Here is a 19980-nt window from a genome sequence, read left to right on the forward strand (position 1 = left end):
TAAAAATAAATATTTTTTTAAAAGACTCAGAAATACAGATTTTTGGGGGGACCACTTTCTAAATTCATGTCTTATTTCTTATTTTAATTGAAGACTAAACCACATTTTCCATAAATCTTGTATTTGGTCTTTGGCTTTGTAACTACCTTTTGAGGTGAACATAGGAGTTTCCTTTATACTCATCCTTATTTACAAATGTCATGGCCTAGATGCCTTAGGCTTGTAGCAGCTTGGCCTACTTTTATGGAATCTTGCTGGCCTTTGAGGTTGTCCCTGTCTGTTATAGCCACCTCAGTGGTGTGTGGCCATGGAAAAACATGTTTTTGTTGTTGAGTGTTCTTGCTTTCTAGTAATTTTATTTTCTGCTCAAGGGATTTAGTATCTGTTCAGATACTTTCTTTTTAAAGGCCACATAAGTAGTGACTTGACCTCTAATCTTAGCTTTGAAATTTTCCCAGACTCTAATAAAGATGACGTCTGATGACCTATTATTTGAGAATACTACGCATTGGCCAGCAATCAACGCTATTTAAAAATGTATATTTTACTTTGAATACTCTGTCCAAAGGACTTTGTTGGTAAAACTGTGTTTAATGACAGGATTTGACAACTCTTGGGACATTGTTTTATTATACACAGTATTGGCTGGCACTTGATAGAATTCAAAAACCACTCTTCTTCCTGAATTCTAGCATGAATTCATTCTGAAAAAATATTCTGTAAATCATAGTATTATTTGAAATAGTTTCTTTGGGCTCCAGTAAGAACATTTTGGACCTGAAAGATTCTGTAGTAAAAGACTGAGTTAATCCTTGTTTTGCATGAAATATGGATTTTTTTCCAGTGAATGTATGAGTAAGGTTTCTACAAAAGATCAAGTTACTAGTGAGGAACAAGGCTATTGGTTAAATTACCTGAGCTACCCACATCAGAACATAACAATGAAGCGGAGTGAAGGAGTTTATCGGATTGTATTATGTGTGGAAATATCTTAAAAAACATTTTTTATATAATAGACTGTCTTGGTAAGAACTCACCTAGGTGCATACAGTTTTTGTGGAATTGGCAGAGGAAACAGCATGCTAATGTTCTCTTGTTAGGCTTTTTGCTGGAGATGATATTTAGTCCTTTGTTGCTGAAGTGTTAGTGCAAAGAAAAGAACAAAATCTGAATTTTGTACTCTTTAATTGGAATCTATATTAGCTTCGACAATCCTAAAAACGATTCCAGTGAAAGGAGAGTGTGTAGGTCACTAATTCAAGGCTGTAGAACAGTTTATTCTTCCTTTCCCTGCAGCAAGAATTGTGAATATAAAGTCACAAAACAGCTTCAGTGCTAATTTTTAAAGCTTCCCCATGTTTCCACCCTCATCTTTGGTAAATAATGTGCCTGACTATAAAACGGAAAAAGTTGAAATTTTCCACTTGTGCATTTTGAGCTTTTCAGAGGTATTATACACTCTGGAAATAATAATAAAAGATACCAGGGCTTATACAGTGCTTTTTGTGTGACAAGCTCAAATGAACACTAATGCATTGATCTTAGCACAGTACTTGATTGTGGCTTTGAAAGGTCATGAGTTGCTGCTGTTACCAAAAGGGAAAAAAAAAAAAAAAATGGAGGGAGGTTCCACTTTACAAATATTGTTTAAAAAAACCTGGACAAGAATTGAATTAGATAACTAAAAATATAAATTACAGATTTTTCTTGCTTGGATGTTGACTTTTCTCTTAGCCAGTGGTAGATTTGTATCTGCTTATTATTACCATTTATAATTACTTGGAACTGATTTCCCTCTTTGAACAAAGTAGAAGCTGTGATGGTCTTTTTCGCTTCTTAGCCAAGAAAGCTTGAAATTCCTGGTGGTGTCTAATCTGTTACAACCATGTATTTAAAGATCATCTTTTTGGTTTTCTTTGTTTAACATTTGTGACCCATGGCTGTTGATTCCGATGGATATATTTTTTATGGTCTGAATTTTCAACTTTTTTTCTATTTTGTAGGTTTATTCTTCAGTCCAAGGAGGTGATTCACACTCAGCTGTTGGAGAAGCAGAAAATAGCAGAAGAAAAAATTAAAGAACTAGAAGTAAGTTTTGAGTGAAGTTTGGCAATAATGGTTGACTTTCCAGGAAAAGATGATCTTGTGTATCATACTGAATGAGCATGCACATTCTGCCTTCTCATTTTTTCTGAGTGTGTTAGAACTGTGAGCAGTCATGCGGCAGTGCCCAAGACATCCCCTGCAGGAAAAGTCTCTTTAGAACTTTGAGGATTTTGAAGACACTAGGATCCTGTTGGTCATATTTTCTCCATTGCCCCTGAATGAGCATGTCTGCATAAAAGCATAAAACTGTAGCATGTGTTCAAGCACCTCATATGTGTAGTGGAATGGTGTATGGATGAGACTGGTCATGAGAGTGGAGGGTAGAGGATCTTGGCGTAATGTTCCGTTTACACATTGTAATTCTTTCAGCCTAGATAAGATTCCAGACAGTCTAATAAATAAAGTAAAATTACCTCCAGATAATCACTTACCTGGAGGTTGGTGCTATGAAGGAAAAAAAAAAAAGTTTTTTAGCAAGAAAAAGGATGCTATGTAAGAGTAAGTTAATTTTGGAAAATTTGAGTCTTATTTCCTTTCACATGGGGATCTTGGTGGGATATTCTTGGGCTTTGGTGAAAGGTCCATCCTTTTCACAGAAAAGTCAGACTGGGTAGGAAGTTAGTTTTTATTCTTAGGGATCATATTTCCCAGATAGGGGTGGTTACAGTGACTTCATAGGTCACCTTATGTAATTCTCTGAGCAGTATTTGACACAGTGGTCCAGAATCTGGCTCCGCCCTCTGCTGTACTGGGCAGAAACCTCCTGTAGGTTCCTGGGTATTTCTCAGGGGCACTGGCTTGGTGGGACCTGGGTGTCATGTGTTGGCACAGACCAGTTGGGCATTTTTTTTGAAAGGCAGATTGACATATATCCTCTGGTTTACTCCCCAAATATGCCTGCAATAGCAGGCTATTTGTCCCAGTAGCTGGGACAGGATGAGGCTATTACTGTCTTGTGAGTGACAGTGTTGCCAATACTGCAGCTGTCACCTGGTGGCTCCCAGAGGTGAGCGCTGTCAGGGAGCTGGAATGGAGAGCAGAACCAGGGTGTGACCTGAAGCACCCTGATAGGGGACGTTGGGGTCCAAAGTAATGTGTTAACTGTTGTACCAAACACCTGCCCCACTTTTTTTTTTGTGGGTGGGGGGGCGGGTGGTAAAGCAGGGCTACTGATGATTTAAACTCGGAAATACATTTGTGTCTAGAAAAAAGTTTGGTAAAGAGGAAACCAAAAAGCTAACCAGCTTAGTAAAGAAGCCGAGCATGTGATAACCGATTCTTGTGTCTAGTTTTATATTTCTCATCCCAGCTGTTTTAGAGTTTTATATCCTCTTGTGATTTTACTTATAATAGCAAACGCAAGTATCTTAAAAACCAAAACCAAAACCATAACCATATTACATAGATTTAAAAAAGTGGTTTTTTTTTTTTTTGTAAAGATTTATTTATTTTTATTGGAAAGGCGGATATACAGAGAGGAGGAGAGACAGAGAGGAAGATCTGTCCTGTGCTTCACTCCCCAAGTAACCGCAACGGCCGGTACTGTGCTGTTATGAAGCCAGGAGCCTCTTCCGGGTTTCCCACATGGGTACAGGGTCCCAAGGCTTTGGGCCATCCTCGGCTGCTTTCCCAGGCCACAGGCAAGGAGCTGGATGGGAAGCTGGGCTGCGAGGATTAGAACCAGCACCCATATGGGGTCCCGGTGCGTTCAAGGTGAGGACTTTAGCCACTACGCTATCGCGCCAGGCCCCAAAAAAATGTATTTAAAAAAAAGATTTATTTTTTATTGGAAAGGCAGATTTACAGAGAGAAAGATCTTCTACATCTGCTGATTCACTCTCCAAGTGGCCACAGTGACCAGAGCTGAGCTGATCTGAAGCCAGGAGCTTCTTTTGGGTCTCCCACAAGTGTGTAGTATACAGGACCCTATGCCTTGGGCCTTTTTCTACTGCTTTCCTAGGCCAAAAGCAGAGAGCTAGATGGGAAGTGGAGTAGCTGTCACGAACCACTGCCTATAGGGGATCCTGGCGTGTGCAAGGAAGCAATTTAGCCACTGAGCCATTGTGCTGGGCCAAAAAATGTATTTTTATAGCTGTAGGAAATATATGGAAGTTAATCCAATGAAGAGATAGGAATATTCAAAATAATGTTCACAAAATCCTCTTTTGATGAAAAATAAAAGCTAGGCTCTGTGAACATTGAAAATGATATGTAAGGATACATATTGTTAACGTTACTAGCTCTAAAAAAAATTACATGAAATATGTAGCTAAAAGGTTGTTTTCCTTACTGTCTCTGTTTTGAACACATTTTAACAAATAGACATTAATTTAAAAAAATTATTTGAAAGGCAGGTTTTTACAGAGAGAGAAGGAGAAAGTGGTCTTCAATTTGTTGGTTCACTCCCCAAGTAGCTGCAGTGGCTGGAGCTGAGCTGCTGTGAAACCAGGAGCTTCCTCACGGTTACTCATGTGGGTCTGGGCACTTGGGTCATCCTTTGCTGCTTTCCAGGCACATTAGTAGGAAGTAGAATTGAAGTTGAGTAGCCAGAACTTGAACTTTCATCCATATGGGATGCTGGTTGGAAGTGGGTGGGGGGAGTGGAAGTGTCAGCCCCACCTTTTAGAGAGATCGTGTATCTATGAGCTAACTTCCCAAATTGCCTTAATAGCTGTAACTGTGGCAGTCTGAAGCCAGAAGCTAGGAGCTTCATCTGGGACTCCATGTGAGTCCAGGGTCCAAGCATTTGGACCATCATGCTAATCCCAGGCCATTAGCGGTAAGCTGGTTCAGGAAGTGTAGCAGCCAGAACTAGAACCGTCACCAGTGTGAGGTATCAGTGCTGTAGGCTGAGGACTAGCCTAAACACTACCATCCTAAAGCCTAACATTTATAGCTAATGAAATTATTAAGGTAAAATTGTCCCACTTGATTTTAGCATAATATTCAATTCTGGTATCTGGAAACATGTTTTCCTGAAGTTTTATTTTGTGGGGCATCTCAGATACTAGTGGAACGTTCAGATAGATTGCATGTACTGGGATTCAGTTATGTATATTTTAGAAATAGGTTAGGTGACTGTTTAGTCCCTGTTTGAAATGCGAATCGTAACTACAAAAATCCAATAGTATTAAACTCTGATGTAAAAAGTTGTTGTTTCTTCTTGATTTTCATTTTACATATTATTTGTAGTGTAATAGGAATACTAGTGCACAATAAAGAGATAAAAATGCCAACATGTATAAAACATGATTGGGGCGAGCACATGGTGCAGTGGTTAAGTCATCCCTTGGCTTTGCTGCGTGCTGTATCACAGTACCTGGATTCAGGTCTCACATCTGCTTCCAGTTCCACGCTCGTGCCGGTGTGTATCCTGGGAAGCGGCTGGGTCCTCCCACATGGAAAACCAAAGAGAGTTCTGGAATCCTGGCATAGCCATGGCTCTTGTAGACAGTGGATGAAAGATCTTTTTCTTTGTGTCTTTCAAATAAAAATGAAAATGAATAAATAAGGAAAGACATTTTTAAAAAGCAAAAGAAACAAAAACAGAAACCTCTCCGTCTCACTTCCTGAACACCTGCACACGTCACCTCTTTGTTTTAGCACATTCATAAATATACACAGCTTTTAAAAAGAATTGTGCTGAATATGCTGTTTTCATCATTTGATAATATATCTGGTTTAGTGTTACAGATTAGTTTATATTTGATTTCATGTTTTACATTTTTTTTTTTGCCATTGCAGGCTTTTATTACCATTTATATGTACAAGTTTTATTTATTCCAGATATATACAAGTCCTATTTCTGCATTGAGGATGCTCTCCAGTTCTACCTTCCTATATTTTTAGCCCTGCGGTCTCTTTCCTGAAATAGTCTTGGGGTTTTCCACAGCCAATGTTAAAGTCTTGTTGTCTGAACTTGAAATGAGTGAATATGCACTCATTCACATATATGCTATTGATTGTAGTGTTCAAATTTTTTTTTCCTGATTTTTCTTCTGTTTATTCTGTCTCCTATGATATTATTTATAAGTTTCTCCTTGGTCTGTTAGTTTAGTAGGTATATTATTGCAGTTTAGATACCTGAAGACCCATAGTGGTAGCCTAGTGGCTAAAGTCCTTGCTTTGCATCTGCTGGGATCACAAATGGTCACTGATTCGTGTCCCGGCTGCTCTGCTTCCCATTCAGCTCCCTGCTTGTGGCCTGGGAAAGCAGTAGAGGACGGCCCAAAGCCTTGAGACCCTGTACCTGCATGGGAGACCTGGAAGAAGCTCCTGGCTCATAGCTTTGAGTAAGTTCTGATCCAGCCCTTGCAACCACTTGGGAAGTGAACCAGTGGATAGAAGATTTTTATATCTCCTTCTTGCAGTGAATCTTTCTAATAAAAATAAACAAATCTTAAAAAAAAAAAAAAGTTAACCTGAGAGGATCTAACTTAAGTAGAAAGTTTATTTTTGCTAATGATTTTGGAAATTCACAATTCACAGTCACATGGCCCCCTTTGGAGGCATTTGAAGGTGGTGGATGGCAGAATGTGGGTAAGCCAGGGAACAGAGAGCTGTGAAGCCCAGCTTAACTTTAAAGTCTTTTATGTTAAGTTATTTATTTGGGAGACAGAGAGAGCATGAGAGAAAGACTGACCAGAGTGAAACTGACAAGAGTACCCATCTGTTAGCTCACTTCCCACATGTTTGCAGTAGCCAGGACTGGATCATGCCAAGGCCAGGAGCAAAAACCTATCTGGTCTCCCAGGTAGTTTGGTGACTGCCCGCTACCTCCCAGGGTGGGACTAGTCAGGAAACTGGAATCAAGGTGGCGGCAGGACTGAAAGTAGTGCAACTATAGCAAGAGATGTTAGTGTCCCATGAAGTGACTCAGTTGCTGTGATGAATGCCCAGCTCCAGCTCAGCTTAGGACCAGCCTTCCAGCGCAGTGACCTTAAGATTTCCATCTGACCCACTTGTTAAATTAGATCTACTCTTGGCCTATCGTCCATTCAACATTAACATAGGACTTGGAGGACCTGGGCCTTTGAGAGACAGCCAAACTGTTATCCACATCTGGTTTTTAGAGAACTACTTTCTGGGGATATGTAAGTGTTCATTTTACTGTGTAAATAATTTAAAGTGTATGCTACATTGTGCTGTGTATTTTTTAAAAGGGATTCTGTTATTTTAAAGATAGCATTCTACTGACTTGGGATTTCCTTTGTTCTTGTTGGGGAAGTCATTTGTTCGTCTAATTGTTCATTTGTCTTTTCTCTTTGACTGCTTTAAATATTTTCTCTTTCATGCATTGTAATTTCTTGAATATGTTTACATATGAATTTATTCTTTTTTTTTAAGTGTACTTATTTTTATTTGAAAGGCAGAGTTACAGAGAGAGGAGAGACAAGAGAGATCTTCCATCTGCTGGTTCACTCCCCAAGTGGCAGCAACAGCCAGGGCTGGGCCTGTGCAAAGCCAGCGGAGTCAGGAACTTTTTCAGGTCTCCCACGTGGATATCAGGGGCCAAGGACATGGGTCATTTTCCTCTGCTTTCCCAGGCTATTAGCAAGGAGGTGGATGGGAAGTGGCAGCTGGGCCTCAAACTGGTACCCATATGGTATGCTGCTGCCTGCTAGTAGAGGATTAGCCGATTGAACCGTTACACTGAGGCATAGTTAACACAGGCATGCAAAGGCTTGGCCATTTTTTTTTGGAACATTTTTGTCTGTGATAGTATTCTTTTAAGTCTGGGTTATAGATCCAGTTTTTATTAACACTGTTAACCTGCTTAACTAATTGGGCCCACATGGATGCCTCCCTAACCCTTGCCAGCAGTCTGTCTGGATCATACTGTGGATGGACCTTCTGCATGACATGGGTGCCAAATGGCTGTGCGTCTAGGATCTGAGAGCTCATCTTCAGTGCTGTTTCCAAAACTCTTTCACCAACCTGGTTCTACTGTTTCTTTTTATTTGCCCTCTCCAGAAGTCTGGTCTTTGGAGGTTTAAAGCTTAGCTTGAATTTGTTTGGTTTTTGATAGTCCTTCATGCTGTGCTTGTCTTGTCAGCCATTTTCTCTTTGACGGCAGGAGTCAGACTATGTTGCTGTCCTAGTGGTCTGTTGATAGTGATATTCCTTATTACGAGAGCAAAGACAGACATTGTCTTAACGGTGGAAAATAGGCACACTTTGTCTTCTTACAGCTTGTTCAGTTTTCTTAAACTGCAATTGCTTGTAGTTTATGTGAGAGAGAGAGATCTTTAGTCTACTGCTGCACTCCTCAAAGGCCATAGGTACTGGTCCTGGACCAGGCTGAAGCCAGGAGTCCAGAACTCCATCTGATTTTCCAGATGAGTAGGAGGAAACCAGGTGGTTGGGCCATCACTTGCTGCTTCCCAGGTGCATTAGCAGGAAGCTGGATGTGACACGGAGGCAGAATTTGATCCTGGGCACTCTTCTGTGGGATGTAGGTATCCCATATAGTGACTTCACCTTCTGCCTTAACTTGCTGTACTATAGCATCCATCTTTTCTTTACTATTTTTGGTTTGAGATGTGTTTTATTATTATTTTTTAATTCGTTTATTTTTATTGGAAAGGCAGATTTGCAGAGAGAAGGAGAAAAAGAAAGGAAGATCTTCCATCTGTTGGCTCACTCCCCAAGTGGTCACAGTGGTTGGAGCTGAGCCTAGCCGAAGTCAGGAGCTTCTTCCAGGTCTCCTACATGGGTATAGGGTCCCAAGGCTTTGGGCCGTCCTCCACTGCTTTCCCAGGCCACAGGCAAGGAGCTGGATAGGAAGCAAGGCCGTCGGGATTAGAACTGGCGACCATATGAGATCCTGGTGCTTGCAAGGCAAAGACTAACCACTACACTGTTGCGCTGGGCCCAGAGCTGTCATCTTTTAACTTACCCCTTAAATGCCTGCAACAGGCCAGGACCAAGCCAGGAGCTGAGAATTCAGTCCAGATCTCTCAGGTGGATGGCGGGATCCCACGTACCTAACACATCACCTCTGCCTCCTGAATGCACATGAGCAGAAAGCTAGAATTGGAAGCAGAGCTGCAACTTCAACGTAAAGACTCTAGTATGGAATGTAAGGCATCCCAACCAGTGGTTCACAGCTACTCCAGATATCCGTTCCATGGTAACTTTTGAATGTATGTTGTTCCTAGGAAAATGCAAAGGTAACATTTTGAAAAGTAACAAGTAGAATGTTTTAGAATTTGGAACTATGGTTTTGAGTCTGATTTGTTTTTGGCAAATTCATTAAAAATTTAAATTAAATTTGTTTAATAAGTTAGAAATTTATTAGCTGTTGCAGAGAGAAAGTGGAAGTCTTTTGAACATAATTTTGTTTTGAAGTTGACTTGTTATTTGAAAGCAGATTTACAGAGGGAAAGAGAGAGGGAGATCTCTTCCCTCTGCTAGTTCACTCTCTTAAGTGCTTATAGAAGCTGGAACTGAGCCAGTCTCAAACAAGGAACTAGGAGCTTCTTTTGGTTGTCCCACGTGAATGCAGAGTCCCAAGAACTCAAGTCATCTTATGCTTCCCAGAAGTGGAAGTGGAGCAGCCAAGACATGAACTGACACCCATATGGGATGCAGGTGGAGGATTAGCCTGTTGAACTACTGTACTGGCTCCAAAGAGTTTTATCTATTTTATTTATTTTTTAAACTTTATTTGGAAGAAAGATTTTTACAGAGAAAGAATGAGAGGTAGAGATAAGGTCTTCCATTCGTTGATTCAGTCCTCAAATGGCCACAAAAGCCATGAAGCTAGGAGCCAGGAAACAGCAGAAAATGGCTCAAGTCCCTGGTTCCCTGTACCCATAAAGGAGATCCAAAAGAAGCTTCTGGCTGTTTACTGGCCTAGCTGCAGCCATTACAGCCATTTGAAGAGCGAACCAGCAGATGGAAAACAACATCTTTCTGTGTAACTTTGCTTTTCCAATTAAAATAAATCTTTTAAGAACTGTTTTCTATTTTTGCCCACCTTTTTTTTTTTTTTTTTTTTCCAATTAGGGAGGAAGTAATCTTTTCAATTTAAGTTTGGCTTTTAGGTAGACTAGAATTGAGTTCCTGACCTTCTGAATCATAGCTGTTAGGAGTTCTGGAAGTTAGCTTACAGGGATAGATTTGTACTCATTTTGACTGTTGGTTCTTCATAGCCTCTCCTTTGCTTTAGCTGGGTCCTCAAACAATTCACTGCTTCAAGTTCATTTGCCCTATATCTCAAGTCCTTATTATATTTTAGATACATGCATACCTGTACACTTGCTAATTGTAGTCACTTCTTTCTGTCTCCAGCATGGTAATTTCTGCCACTAAGGTTGGCTTCTGGCTTGGTGCTGCTTCTGATGCACTGTTGCAATTCATGGGTCGTTGAAATACTGTATCCGCCCTGTGCTATAAAGTAAAAGCTCCCACTGAAATGACATTTTGCTCAGACAGTGGTTATTGATTACGTATTAGGCAGAGTAGTGACTGGATAGGCTAGTGGCTTAATTCTGATACTCTGATGAGAACATGTCTTGGAGAACTTAGAATGATTGAGGAGAGTCTATGGAGAGTCACTTTTTCCATTGCACGAGTGACAGTTGGATGTCTGACTAGGTTTCCCTTAAGTACTTTATTTTCAAAGTGGTACTGTTAAATCTGATGGGAGGCCTCTTTGGAGGTGATGTCAAGTGGACTCCACCATGGGATGGACACTTGATTCTGACCTGAGTTTTCAATGAAGAGATGATGGCAGACGAGAACAGAGCCAATGACAATAGTGTTAACATTAAACAGAGTGTGTCTAGTCGTTCACCTGCTTATGTAGTTCAAAGTTTAGAATCTATGAAAAATTAGTTATTCTGTAGTGCATACAGCATTTCCAGAGATATATACTAAGTAATGTATTATGAGGGTGCTTCAGTGTGTTTGTGGAAAATAGTATTAAAAAGAGTTTATTGTGTTGGAAACAGTTTTTGAAATTTATAAATTTTTTGACCCTAATGTATATTTTTCCATGAAATTTTTGGAGGTCTTTCCTTTATAGCTTAATAATTATAAGGCGAGCACCTGTAGCCATTTTCTATGCCAAGAAATCAGATATTGCAAAGCATCTCTTCTCGCCTCCCCCCGACTGCCCACATTGTTCTCCATCCCTTGTTTCCACTGCCGTCACTGCCTGCTCCCTTGCTGTAGGTAACCACTACTCTAACTTTTGAGATAATTATTTTCTTTACAAAGTTTTATTAATTTTCAATTTCTTTTTGAAAGGCAGAGCTGTAGAGATCTTATATCTGCTGCTTTACTCCTCAAATGCCTGCCACAGCTAGGACTAGACTAGACAGAGCCAGGAATGTGAAACTCAGTCCTGTTCTCCCATCTGGTTAGTAAGGACCCAAGTACTTCAACCGTCTGGCTGTCTCCCGGGGTACCCATTGACAGGGAGCCGGAGTTAAATGGAGGCAGAACTTGAACGGAGTTATTCCCATATGGGATGTGAGTGTTTAATTTCTATACGATATGACCATTCCCTTTTTTCTCTCCTCTCTTATCCTCCCGTTTCTTCCCCTCCTTTCCTCCCCTTCTCTCCTCCCTTTCCTGTCCCATTCCTTCCCTGTTACAGAGGCAGGGAGAAATAGGTTTTTCCATCACTGGTTTACTCCCTGGATGACTGCAATGGCCAGGATTGGATCAAACTGAAGCAAGAAATTTCAGCTGGATCTCCTTTGTGGGTGGTAGGATCCCACACACTTGGGCCATCTTTGGCTGCTTTCCCAGGCCATTAACAGGGAGCTGGATAGGAAGTGGAACAGCCAGGACATGAACATGCACCCAAATGGGATATTGTTATTGTAGGAGGTAGCTTTATCTCTTACCTTGCAGCGTCTCCGTGCCATACTGTCATTACTTTTTCTTTCTTTCTTTTTTTTTTTTTTTTAATATTTATTTAGTTTTATTGGAAAGGCAGATACACAGAGAGTAGGAGAGACAGGAAGATTTGCCGTCCGCTGATTCCTTCCCAAGTGGCTGCAGCAGCTATAGCTGAGCTGATCCGAAGCCAGGAGCTTCTTCGGGTCTCCTACACAGGTGCAGGGTCACAAGGCTTTGAGCCATCCTCAGTTACTTTTTCCAGGTCACAAGCTGGGAGCTGGATGGGAAGTTCAGCATCCATATGGGATCTTGGGACATGCAAGGCAAGGACTTTAGTTACTAGGCTACTGTACTGGGCCCTCTCATTTCCTTTTTAGAACATACAGTTTTACTATGTGAATGTGTCTTTAAAGAATATGATTTAGGGGCTGATGTGATGACAGCAAGCTAATCGCTACCTGCAGTGCCAGCATCATATGGTCATCATTTTGAGTCCTGGCTGCTCTGCATCACTCCAGCTCCTGCTTAGGACCTGGGAAAGCAGTGCAGGGATGGCCCAAGGCCTTGGGCTGACCCGGAAGAAACTCCTGGCTTCCCAGCTTTGGACTGACCCAGCCTTAATTGTTATGGCCAGCAGATGGAAGATCAGTCTCCCTCCCTCTTTCTGTAAAGTCTTATTTATTAAAAGACAGAGCATCAGAGAGAGGGAACGAGATACAGAGAGAAACAGAAATCTCCAATCTGCTGATTCACTTCCAATAGCTGCAACTACCTATCCCGGCCAAGTGAAAGCCAGGAGATAGGAACTCCACCCTGGTCTCCCACGTGGAAGGCAGGGGACCAAGCACTCGGCCCATTGTTGGTTGCCTTTCCAGGCACATTAGCAATTAGCTGGAACAGAGTTTATCTCAGCCAGTTGCTACAGGAAATTGTTTTTTTAGAGACAGTTTTTCTCTACCCCATGGAAAGAAGCATAAAACAGCTTGATGGGGCCTGGTGTAGTAGCCTAGCGGCTAAAGTCCTTGCCTTTCATGTGCCAGTATCCCCTATGGGCACCAGTTCTAATCCCGGCAGCCCCACTTCCCATCCAGCTCCCTGTTTGTGGCCTGGGAAAGCAGTGGAAGACAGTCCAAAGCCTGGGAACCCTGCACCTGTGTGGGAGAATCAGAAGAGGCTCCTGGCTCCTGGCTCCGGATTGGCACAGGTCCAACCATTGCTGTTGCTTGGGGAGCAAATCAACGGATGAAAGATCATCCTCTCTGTCTCTCCTCCTCTCTGTATATCTGCCTTGCCAATAAATACTAAATCTTAAAAAAAGAAAACTTAGCTTGATAATTTCCCAGCTACAATAGTAGCTACATGGAAAGGCTTTATAGGTATTTTTTCCTTTAATCTTAAAAGTAAATACAAGTTGCCAAATTGTTTCCTGTTGTTTTCACTTAGGGAGTCTTGAGTGATTTCTTTTATTGTTGCTTATGTGGGGATCTCAGGTATGACTGCTTGCCTCTTTGTAAGGTTCCTTTGCATTCTCAGCATTGATGAAAATGATGTTTGTTTGAAAATGGTTTTCAGTTATTTAGGACTGAGGTTCAAAGAGCCGAATGGTTGGAAATCTCAATGTGTAGCGAGCTGTGCATGGGCTCCCTGTGCTGGTATTCTGTAGAATCTTCTATTGTGGCTTAGTAAAGAGCAGTTGTGAGTTCCAGAGTCCACGTGTGCTCTTCCGGTTGAGCATTCTTTAATATCAGTATTTGCAATGCCTTGGTTAGTGTATATGATTCAAGATTCACTTGCTAAAATTTGACTAGATATAAACTGTCTGGGATGTTCTTAGTCTCCTTAGTATACGCATAAAAGTATTTCAATTCTAATGAGAACTTAGGTGTAAACTGTTCAAATAGGTTGATTCATTTAACTGGATATTCTTTTGTACTTATCTGTGAAATACAGCTTATATGTTTTGGTTTTTTTAAAAAAAGATATTTTTTATAATTTGAAAATCACTTCATAGAGAAAATGAGAGACAGATTTTTCATCCACTGGTTCATTCCCTGAATGACCTCAACAGCTGGAGCTGAGCCAATCTGAATCCAGGAGTCAGGAAGCCTCCTCCAGGTTTCCTATGTGGGTGCATGGGTCCAAGGACTTGAGCCATTCTATGCTACCTTCCCTAAACTATAAGCAATGAGCTGGATCAGAAGTGGAGTAGCCAGACCTTGAACCGGCGCCCATGTGGGATGCTGGCACCAAAGGCAGAAACTTATGGGTGTGGGCCCTGGATTTTTTTTTTTTCTAATGAAAGATTATTTGAAAGGAAGAATGATTGCGAGGAGTTGGGGGAGAGAGAGAGAGATCAGTGGAGATCGAGAGCTCTTACATTTGCTATATCATTCTCTAAAAATGCTCACACAACCTGGGCTGGACCTAACTGCGACCAGGGAGGGGCCTAAAGCTCCGTTTGGATCTCTGCCTGAGTGGCAGGAACCCAGGTGCCAGGGTCATCACCTGCGACCTCCCAGCTGCGCTAACAGGAAGCTGGATTAGAAGCAGAAGTGGCGCTTGATCCCAGGTACTCCAGTATGAAGTGTGTGTTACAGATTCTTAACCTGCTGTATCAGTTTGATTGGTGTCCTGATGATACATGTGTATTTGTGTGATTACAGTCAAATATTTAAGATAATTTTATTTTTAAAGATTTATTTATTTATATTGGAAAGGCAGATATACAGAGAGGAGGAGAGACAGAGAGGATGATCTTTCATCCGTTGATTTGCTCCCCAAGCAACCGCAATGGTTGGACCTGTGCCAATCCGGAGCCAGGAGCCAGGAGCCTCTTCTGATTCTCCCACATAGGTGCAGGGTCCCCAGGCTTTGGACTGTTTTCCACTGCTTTCCCAGGCCGCAAACAGGGAGCTGGATGGGAAGTGGGGCTGTCGGGATTAGAACTGGTGCCCATAGGGGATACTGGCACATGAAAGGCAAGGACTTTAGCCACTAGGCTACTGCACCAGGCTTAGATAAATTTGATTTTAATTCAGTTAGCCAACAGTTTGACTATTTTCCTCATGCTTTAGTTATTTTTTCCTTGTTGGAAGCATTTTGAGACTGTGTGTTTCTTTCTGTTTGGAATATTTGCGCCCAAAGCAGGCTGTGATTGCTTTAGAGTTGCTGGCGTCAGCCTTTACTGTTCCATGCTTTGAAGTAGTAGCTGAGGTGAGCGTACTTGAGAAAATTCTTGTTGAGAGGGTGGGCCTTTAGGTTGTCGATGCTCACCTCCTGCATCATAGCGCCTGTCTGTAGCTCCTGCTTCCAATTTCCTACTAGAGCAGACATTGGGAGGAAATGTTGTGACCTAAAGTAATTGAATTACTTTGCTTTTAGGGCCACGAGCCTCAGCCTTTGCCCAGCCCTACATGGGTGCCGGGATTCTAGTACTTCAGCCATTTTCTGCTGCCTTCCCAAGCACATTAGCCAGGAGTGGGATGGGAAGTAGAACAAATAGAATGGGTTGAGATGATGCTGTGTTGTAATTATGATTAATTAGAGGTTATCTCCCATCTCACTTGGCTTTTTCTTTGTGCTGCCAGCATAATAGATTGTGCATTCTGTCACTATGCATGGAGGAATTCTTTTGGTTACAAAATCCTCTTATGAGTGAATTTTTCCAGAATGAATTGAGATGCATTGTACTGTGTTACGAAAGGCAGTGTGTAGTTCGTTTGATCTGTGGCTTTTTTTCTTTTTTTTTTTTGATCTGGGTTTGTTTTTAAGAAAACACATGTAAGGGTGGAGCACTACTCCAGATCAGGAAGCGTTATCGGTTTCCATTGCTGTGGTGCACACTCTGTTTTTGTATGTGACTCTGCAGGCGCAACTCAACCTATGTGATGCTATAAAGACATGGAAAATGACTCTTTCTTAGGTTTGGAGAAAGTGAGGACTAGTGGATTTTTTTTTTTTTCCTGGTAGTATCTGATAATCCCTGTAGCTATTCTAGGCATGTGTAGTTGTCAGGCGTTGTCGGACCAAATTGCTAAAAATAACAAATAAGGGGGAGGCTGTTTTAAGGCCAGCTCTTGTCACTGTCTGTAATCTGTGTTCATAGTGAGAAAGGCCGAAAGGAACATGGTGCTGTTCTCATTGAATTTTTGTTGTTATTGTCGTTTAAAGACATTGTGTAAACCCTGCCTTTTCCTAAACCCCATAGGGTTCACCTGTGCACATCCACTTACAGTGTGGAACTAGAGCCTGAGGACTCAAGGAGCGTGCTCTGATTTTTTGGTGGTGCTAGAGATTAACCAGACAATTGTGGGGTTTGTGTTTTTTGTTTTTGCTTGTCCTTCATGTGGCTTTTGACAGTGGAAATATGCAGTTGGCCTGTAACAGTATGAGAGTGAGCGTGATTGTTAGGAATGGGAGATTAATGTGTGAATAATGAAGTCCTTGTGTTTACCACTCTGCTGTGACTGCTCAGAGAGCCGTGTTGTTTGCCAAATTAACCATATATGGACCTGATGCAGTGGCTGAACTGGCTAAATCCTACACCTCCAAGCACTAGCATTCCAGATCAGCACTGGTTCGTGTCCTAGCTGCTCCACTTCCCATCCAGCTCCCTGCTTGTGGCCTGGGAAAGCAGTAGCTCAAAGCAGTGGCTCAAAGCCTTGGGACCCTGTACCCACAAGGGAGACCTGGAAGAAGCTCCTGATTTTGGATCGGCTCAGCCCTAGCCATTGTGGCCATTTGGGGAGTGAACCAGCAGATAGATCTTTGTCTCTCCTCCTCTCCATAAATCTGATCTGCCTTTCCCATAAAAACAAATAAATAAATAATAAAATAAAATAACCATATGACTGATTCCAGGGAATCTGCATTCAGTGTGACCCTCTGTTGCCCTGCTAAAGCTCTACTTTCATTTGGCTCTTGACACTTTCGGACCTTCATCTCTTTCTCAAATAAAAATAACTGTGAAGTGGAGATGTTTGTTAGCTGTGGAAGATCACTGAAGGATTGTTTGTATGCCTTTCCTGTCCCCTGCCAGCATGTGTAAAAGCCAGAAGCAGACATTCAATTGGAGTTCTGAGTTTTATGTTCTTTGTTGACTCACCTGACAGCTTATTGGCCTTTTTTTTTTTTTTTTTTTTTGGTATCCCGAAGTCTCATTACAAATGCTTTCCTTTTTTTCAATTTTATTTTTGGGAAAGGAGCCATATATGAATCTGACCCCTTTTTAACACCAAAGAAGAAATGAATTGTGTTTATTATAAATTTTTTGGAGGGGGAGTCTGTATGTTGCTGAACATTCTGCCACTTGGAGACCTATGTGGACAGAAACCACAGGCTTTGGGAAGATTTTCTTTCAAACATTTCTTCCTTTTCTTTTCTTTCTTTCTTTCTTTTTTTTTTTTTTTAAGATTTCTTTCTTTTTTCATTTTCATTGGAAAGTCAGATATACAGAGAGGAGGAGAGACAGAGAGAAAGATCTTCCGTCTGATGATTCACTTCCCAAGCGGCCTCTATGGCCGGAGGTGAGCCGATCTGAAGCCAGGAGCCAGGAGCCTCTTCCAGGTCTCCCACGTGGGTGCAGTCCCCCAAGGCTTTTGATCATCTTCCTCTCCCTTCCCAGGCTATTAGCAAGGAGCTGGATGGGAAGTGGAACAACCAGAACTAGGACCAGTGCCTATATGGAACGCTGATACTGCAGGCAAAGGCTTAGCCTGCTGCTGCCAGTACCTGCCACTCCCCTTTTTAAGATTTATTTATATCCATGCATGGCAGAGTTACGGAGGGTGAAAGAGGGAATAAAATAGATCTTCTAGTCTTTTGGTTAACTCCACAAATGTCTGGGAGCTGGGCCAGTCTGAAGTCAGGAGCCAGGAGCCTTTTCTAGGTCTCTTGTGTAGATGAAGGGGCCCAAGCACTTGGACTGTTCTTTGCTGCTTCCCCAGGTGGGTGGCAGTAGAACAGCAGAGACACAAACCAGCACGTCTATGTGATGCCAACACCACAGGCAGTGGCTTTAGTGCAGTGTTACAGTGTGAAGTCCTGGGCAGATTTTAAGGTTGAGTCAAAATTACTGGATATCAGGCCGAAAGAGGATTTAAAAGGATTGAATGTTTGCATGTCTCCCACATAAAGCATTCATTCTGCCACTAGCAAGATGTGGCATGATTTTTGGGCAAGGGGGCCTTTGTTTTTGCCTGGCTTTGAAGACGATTGAGTTTTTTCTGGATAGTGCTGGGGCAGAGGAGAGTGCTTCAAATCAAGAGCATGGACTGAAGACGGGAAGTAGAATGGTAGTGTTGGAAGATCGGATTGCAGTAAGAAATGTCATTGGGACGTGTCATTCACGCAAGAAGCAAGGGTTGGGAATGTTCCTTTTTGTGACAAAGGCCATTTGGGCAATGACATCACACATAAGTTTCAACTTAAGATATTAGCCTGAGCAGATTTATTGGATTTCGAGTCATACCTACAACTACATGGGCAGGGCCCGGCCAGAGTTCTGCACCTCTGCTAGGGAAAGGAGTTAAAGCTAAAATGAATGAAATCAGCACCGCTTCTCCTCTTGCCTAAGTACTTTTGATCCCAGTGCTGGTGCTGTTCACCCAGTTGAGTTTCCACCTCATCTTCTGTCTATTCTGAGGTCAGCAGATTGTACCACTACATTCTGCCACATTGTTAAAGGAACAAATGAGCAAAGGCTTGTTCATACATCAGGGGTTCTTTTAGTGAATTTTCCCATTTCATAACAAATTGTAAAAGCAGACTGGGAGTTTCGTTTCAGCGAGGGTTGTCTTTGAGATAACTGTTGTGACATCCAGCAGATAAATGGAATAGCCTCTTGGATCTGTGAGTTTGGGATTCTTCGGCAGTAATATGAATAATCATCAACAAAACTGTCAGTTGATTGATGGGGTTTAAACTAAGGGAGGTGGGTAGCTCAAGATGGGACATCATTCGTGGACTGAGCTGTTAGAGGTGTGGACGGTGTGCAGTGGAATCCAGAGAGCTGACCGAGGGTCCACACTGGCAAGACTCAGCTGAGATGGTGCCAGGCTTTGGGGTCGGGACCAGCTCCACATGGAGAGGGCGTTGACAGCAGGGGTGTCAGTTCTATTCAGCCGAACTTGCAAGTGCCTTGTGACCTTCCCTTGCTAGCGCTTAACCCTAAAGCTGGACAGCGTGGTCAGCGAAGGAGTTGGTTCTGGGAGGGAGTGCCGAAGGTAGACGTTGACATCAGTTTAGACCCACAGCTGAGGGCCCACACTGCGGGAAGGGAGTGCCTGGATGAAGTGATTCATAATACGGGAAGTAAGGAAACCCTGCTATGAATCTCTGGTATGTTGAGTAAAATGTGAGGGAAGTGGCTGCTTCCATGGGCAAAAGAAACATGCCCACTAGTCTGGAACTAATTACGAAGGTTAGAAGATCCCTGGAGGGATTTTATAATTGCTGTTACCTTTACATTTCTTTGTACCTACTCATACCTCTGCACACACATATACACACAACATTTTCCCATCCTCTTTGAAATCCAGGCATGTTCCAAGAAAAGTCTCAACCCTTAGGATTGTTTCCCTTTTCATCTTGGAGATTCTGCAGCAGATACAATTTTCTTTGTTCTGACATGCATAGAATAATACTTGGTTGGGCTGCAAAATTATGAACTCCAAAATCAATGTGAATTTGGAGTCTGACTGCCATTTTTCCTTTATTTTTTATTATATTTCATTTTCTGAAATCATTTCATAGGCTCTGAGGTTCCCCCAATCCCTCCCTGTACCTTCCCCCCATGGTGGATTACTCCACCTTATTGCAGTATTACAGTTCAAATCCAGTCATGCTGCTTTCATTGCAAGCATGTACCATGCATAGAGTCCAGCATCTTAATGTTCAGATAAATTCAACAGTTTCTTGGGGAGACCATCTCTGGTCTAAAAACAGAGCTGGTAGAATATTGTCCCGACCAACAGTTTACAACATTATGGAGTTAATTGACACAGTATTGAGTGACTGATA

The 19980-nt window shown here is 42.0% G+C and overlaps 1 protein-coding gene across 1 annotated transcript in view; it reads left to right on the forward strand.

The window, feature by feature from the left end:
- The window catches only part of PFDN1 (prefoldin subunit 1), a 65682-nt gene that overhangs the window by 20767 nt on the left and 24935 nt on the right, over positions 1-19980 (forward strand). The window contains exon 3 of the mRNA XM_040975231.1: positions 2004-2088. Coding sequence (XP_040831165.1) covers positions 2004-2088 — 85 coding nt within the window. The remainder of the gene's footprint in view (positions 1-2003; positions 2089-19980) is intronic.

This window comes from Ochotona curzoniae, unplaced genomic scaffold (assembly GCF_017591425.1).
Source record: "Ochotona curzoniae isolate NIBS_2020 unplaced genomic scaffold, NIBS_Ocur_1.0 contig_1, whole genome shotgun sequence".
Classification (NCBI taxonomy): Eukaryota; Metazoa; Chordata; class Mammalia; order Lagomorpha; family Ochotonidae; genus Ochotona; species Ochotona curzoniae.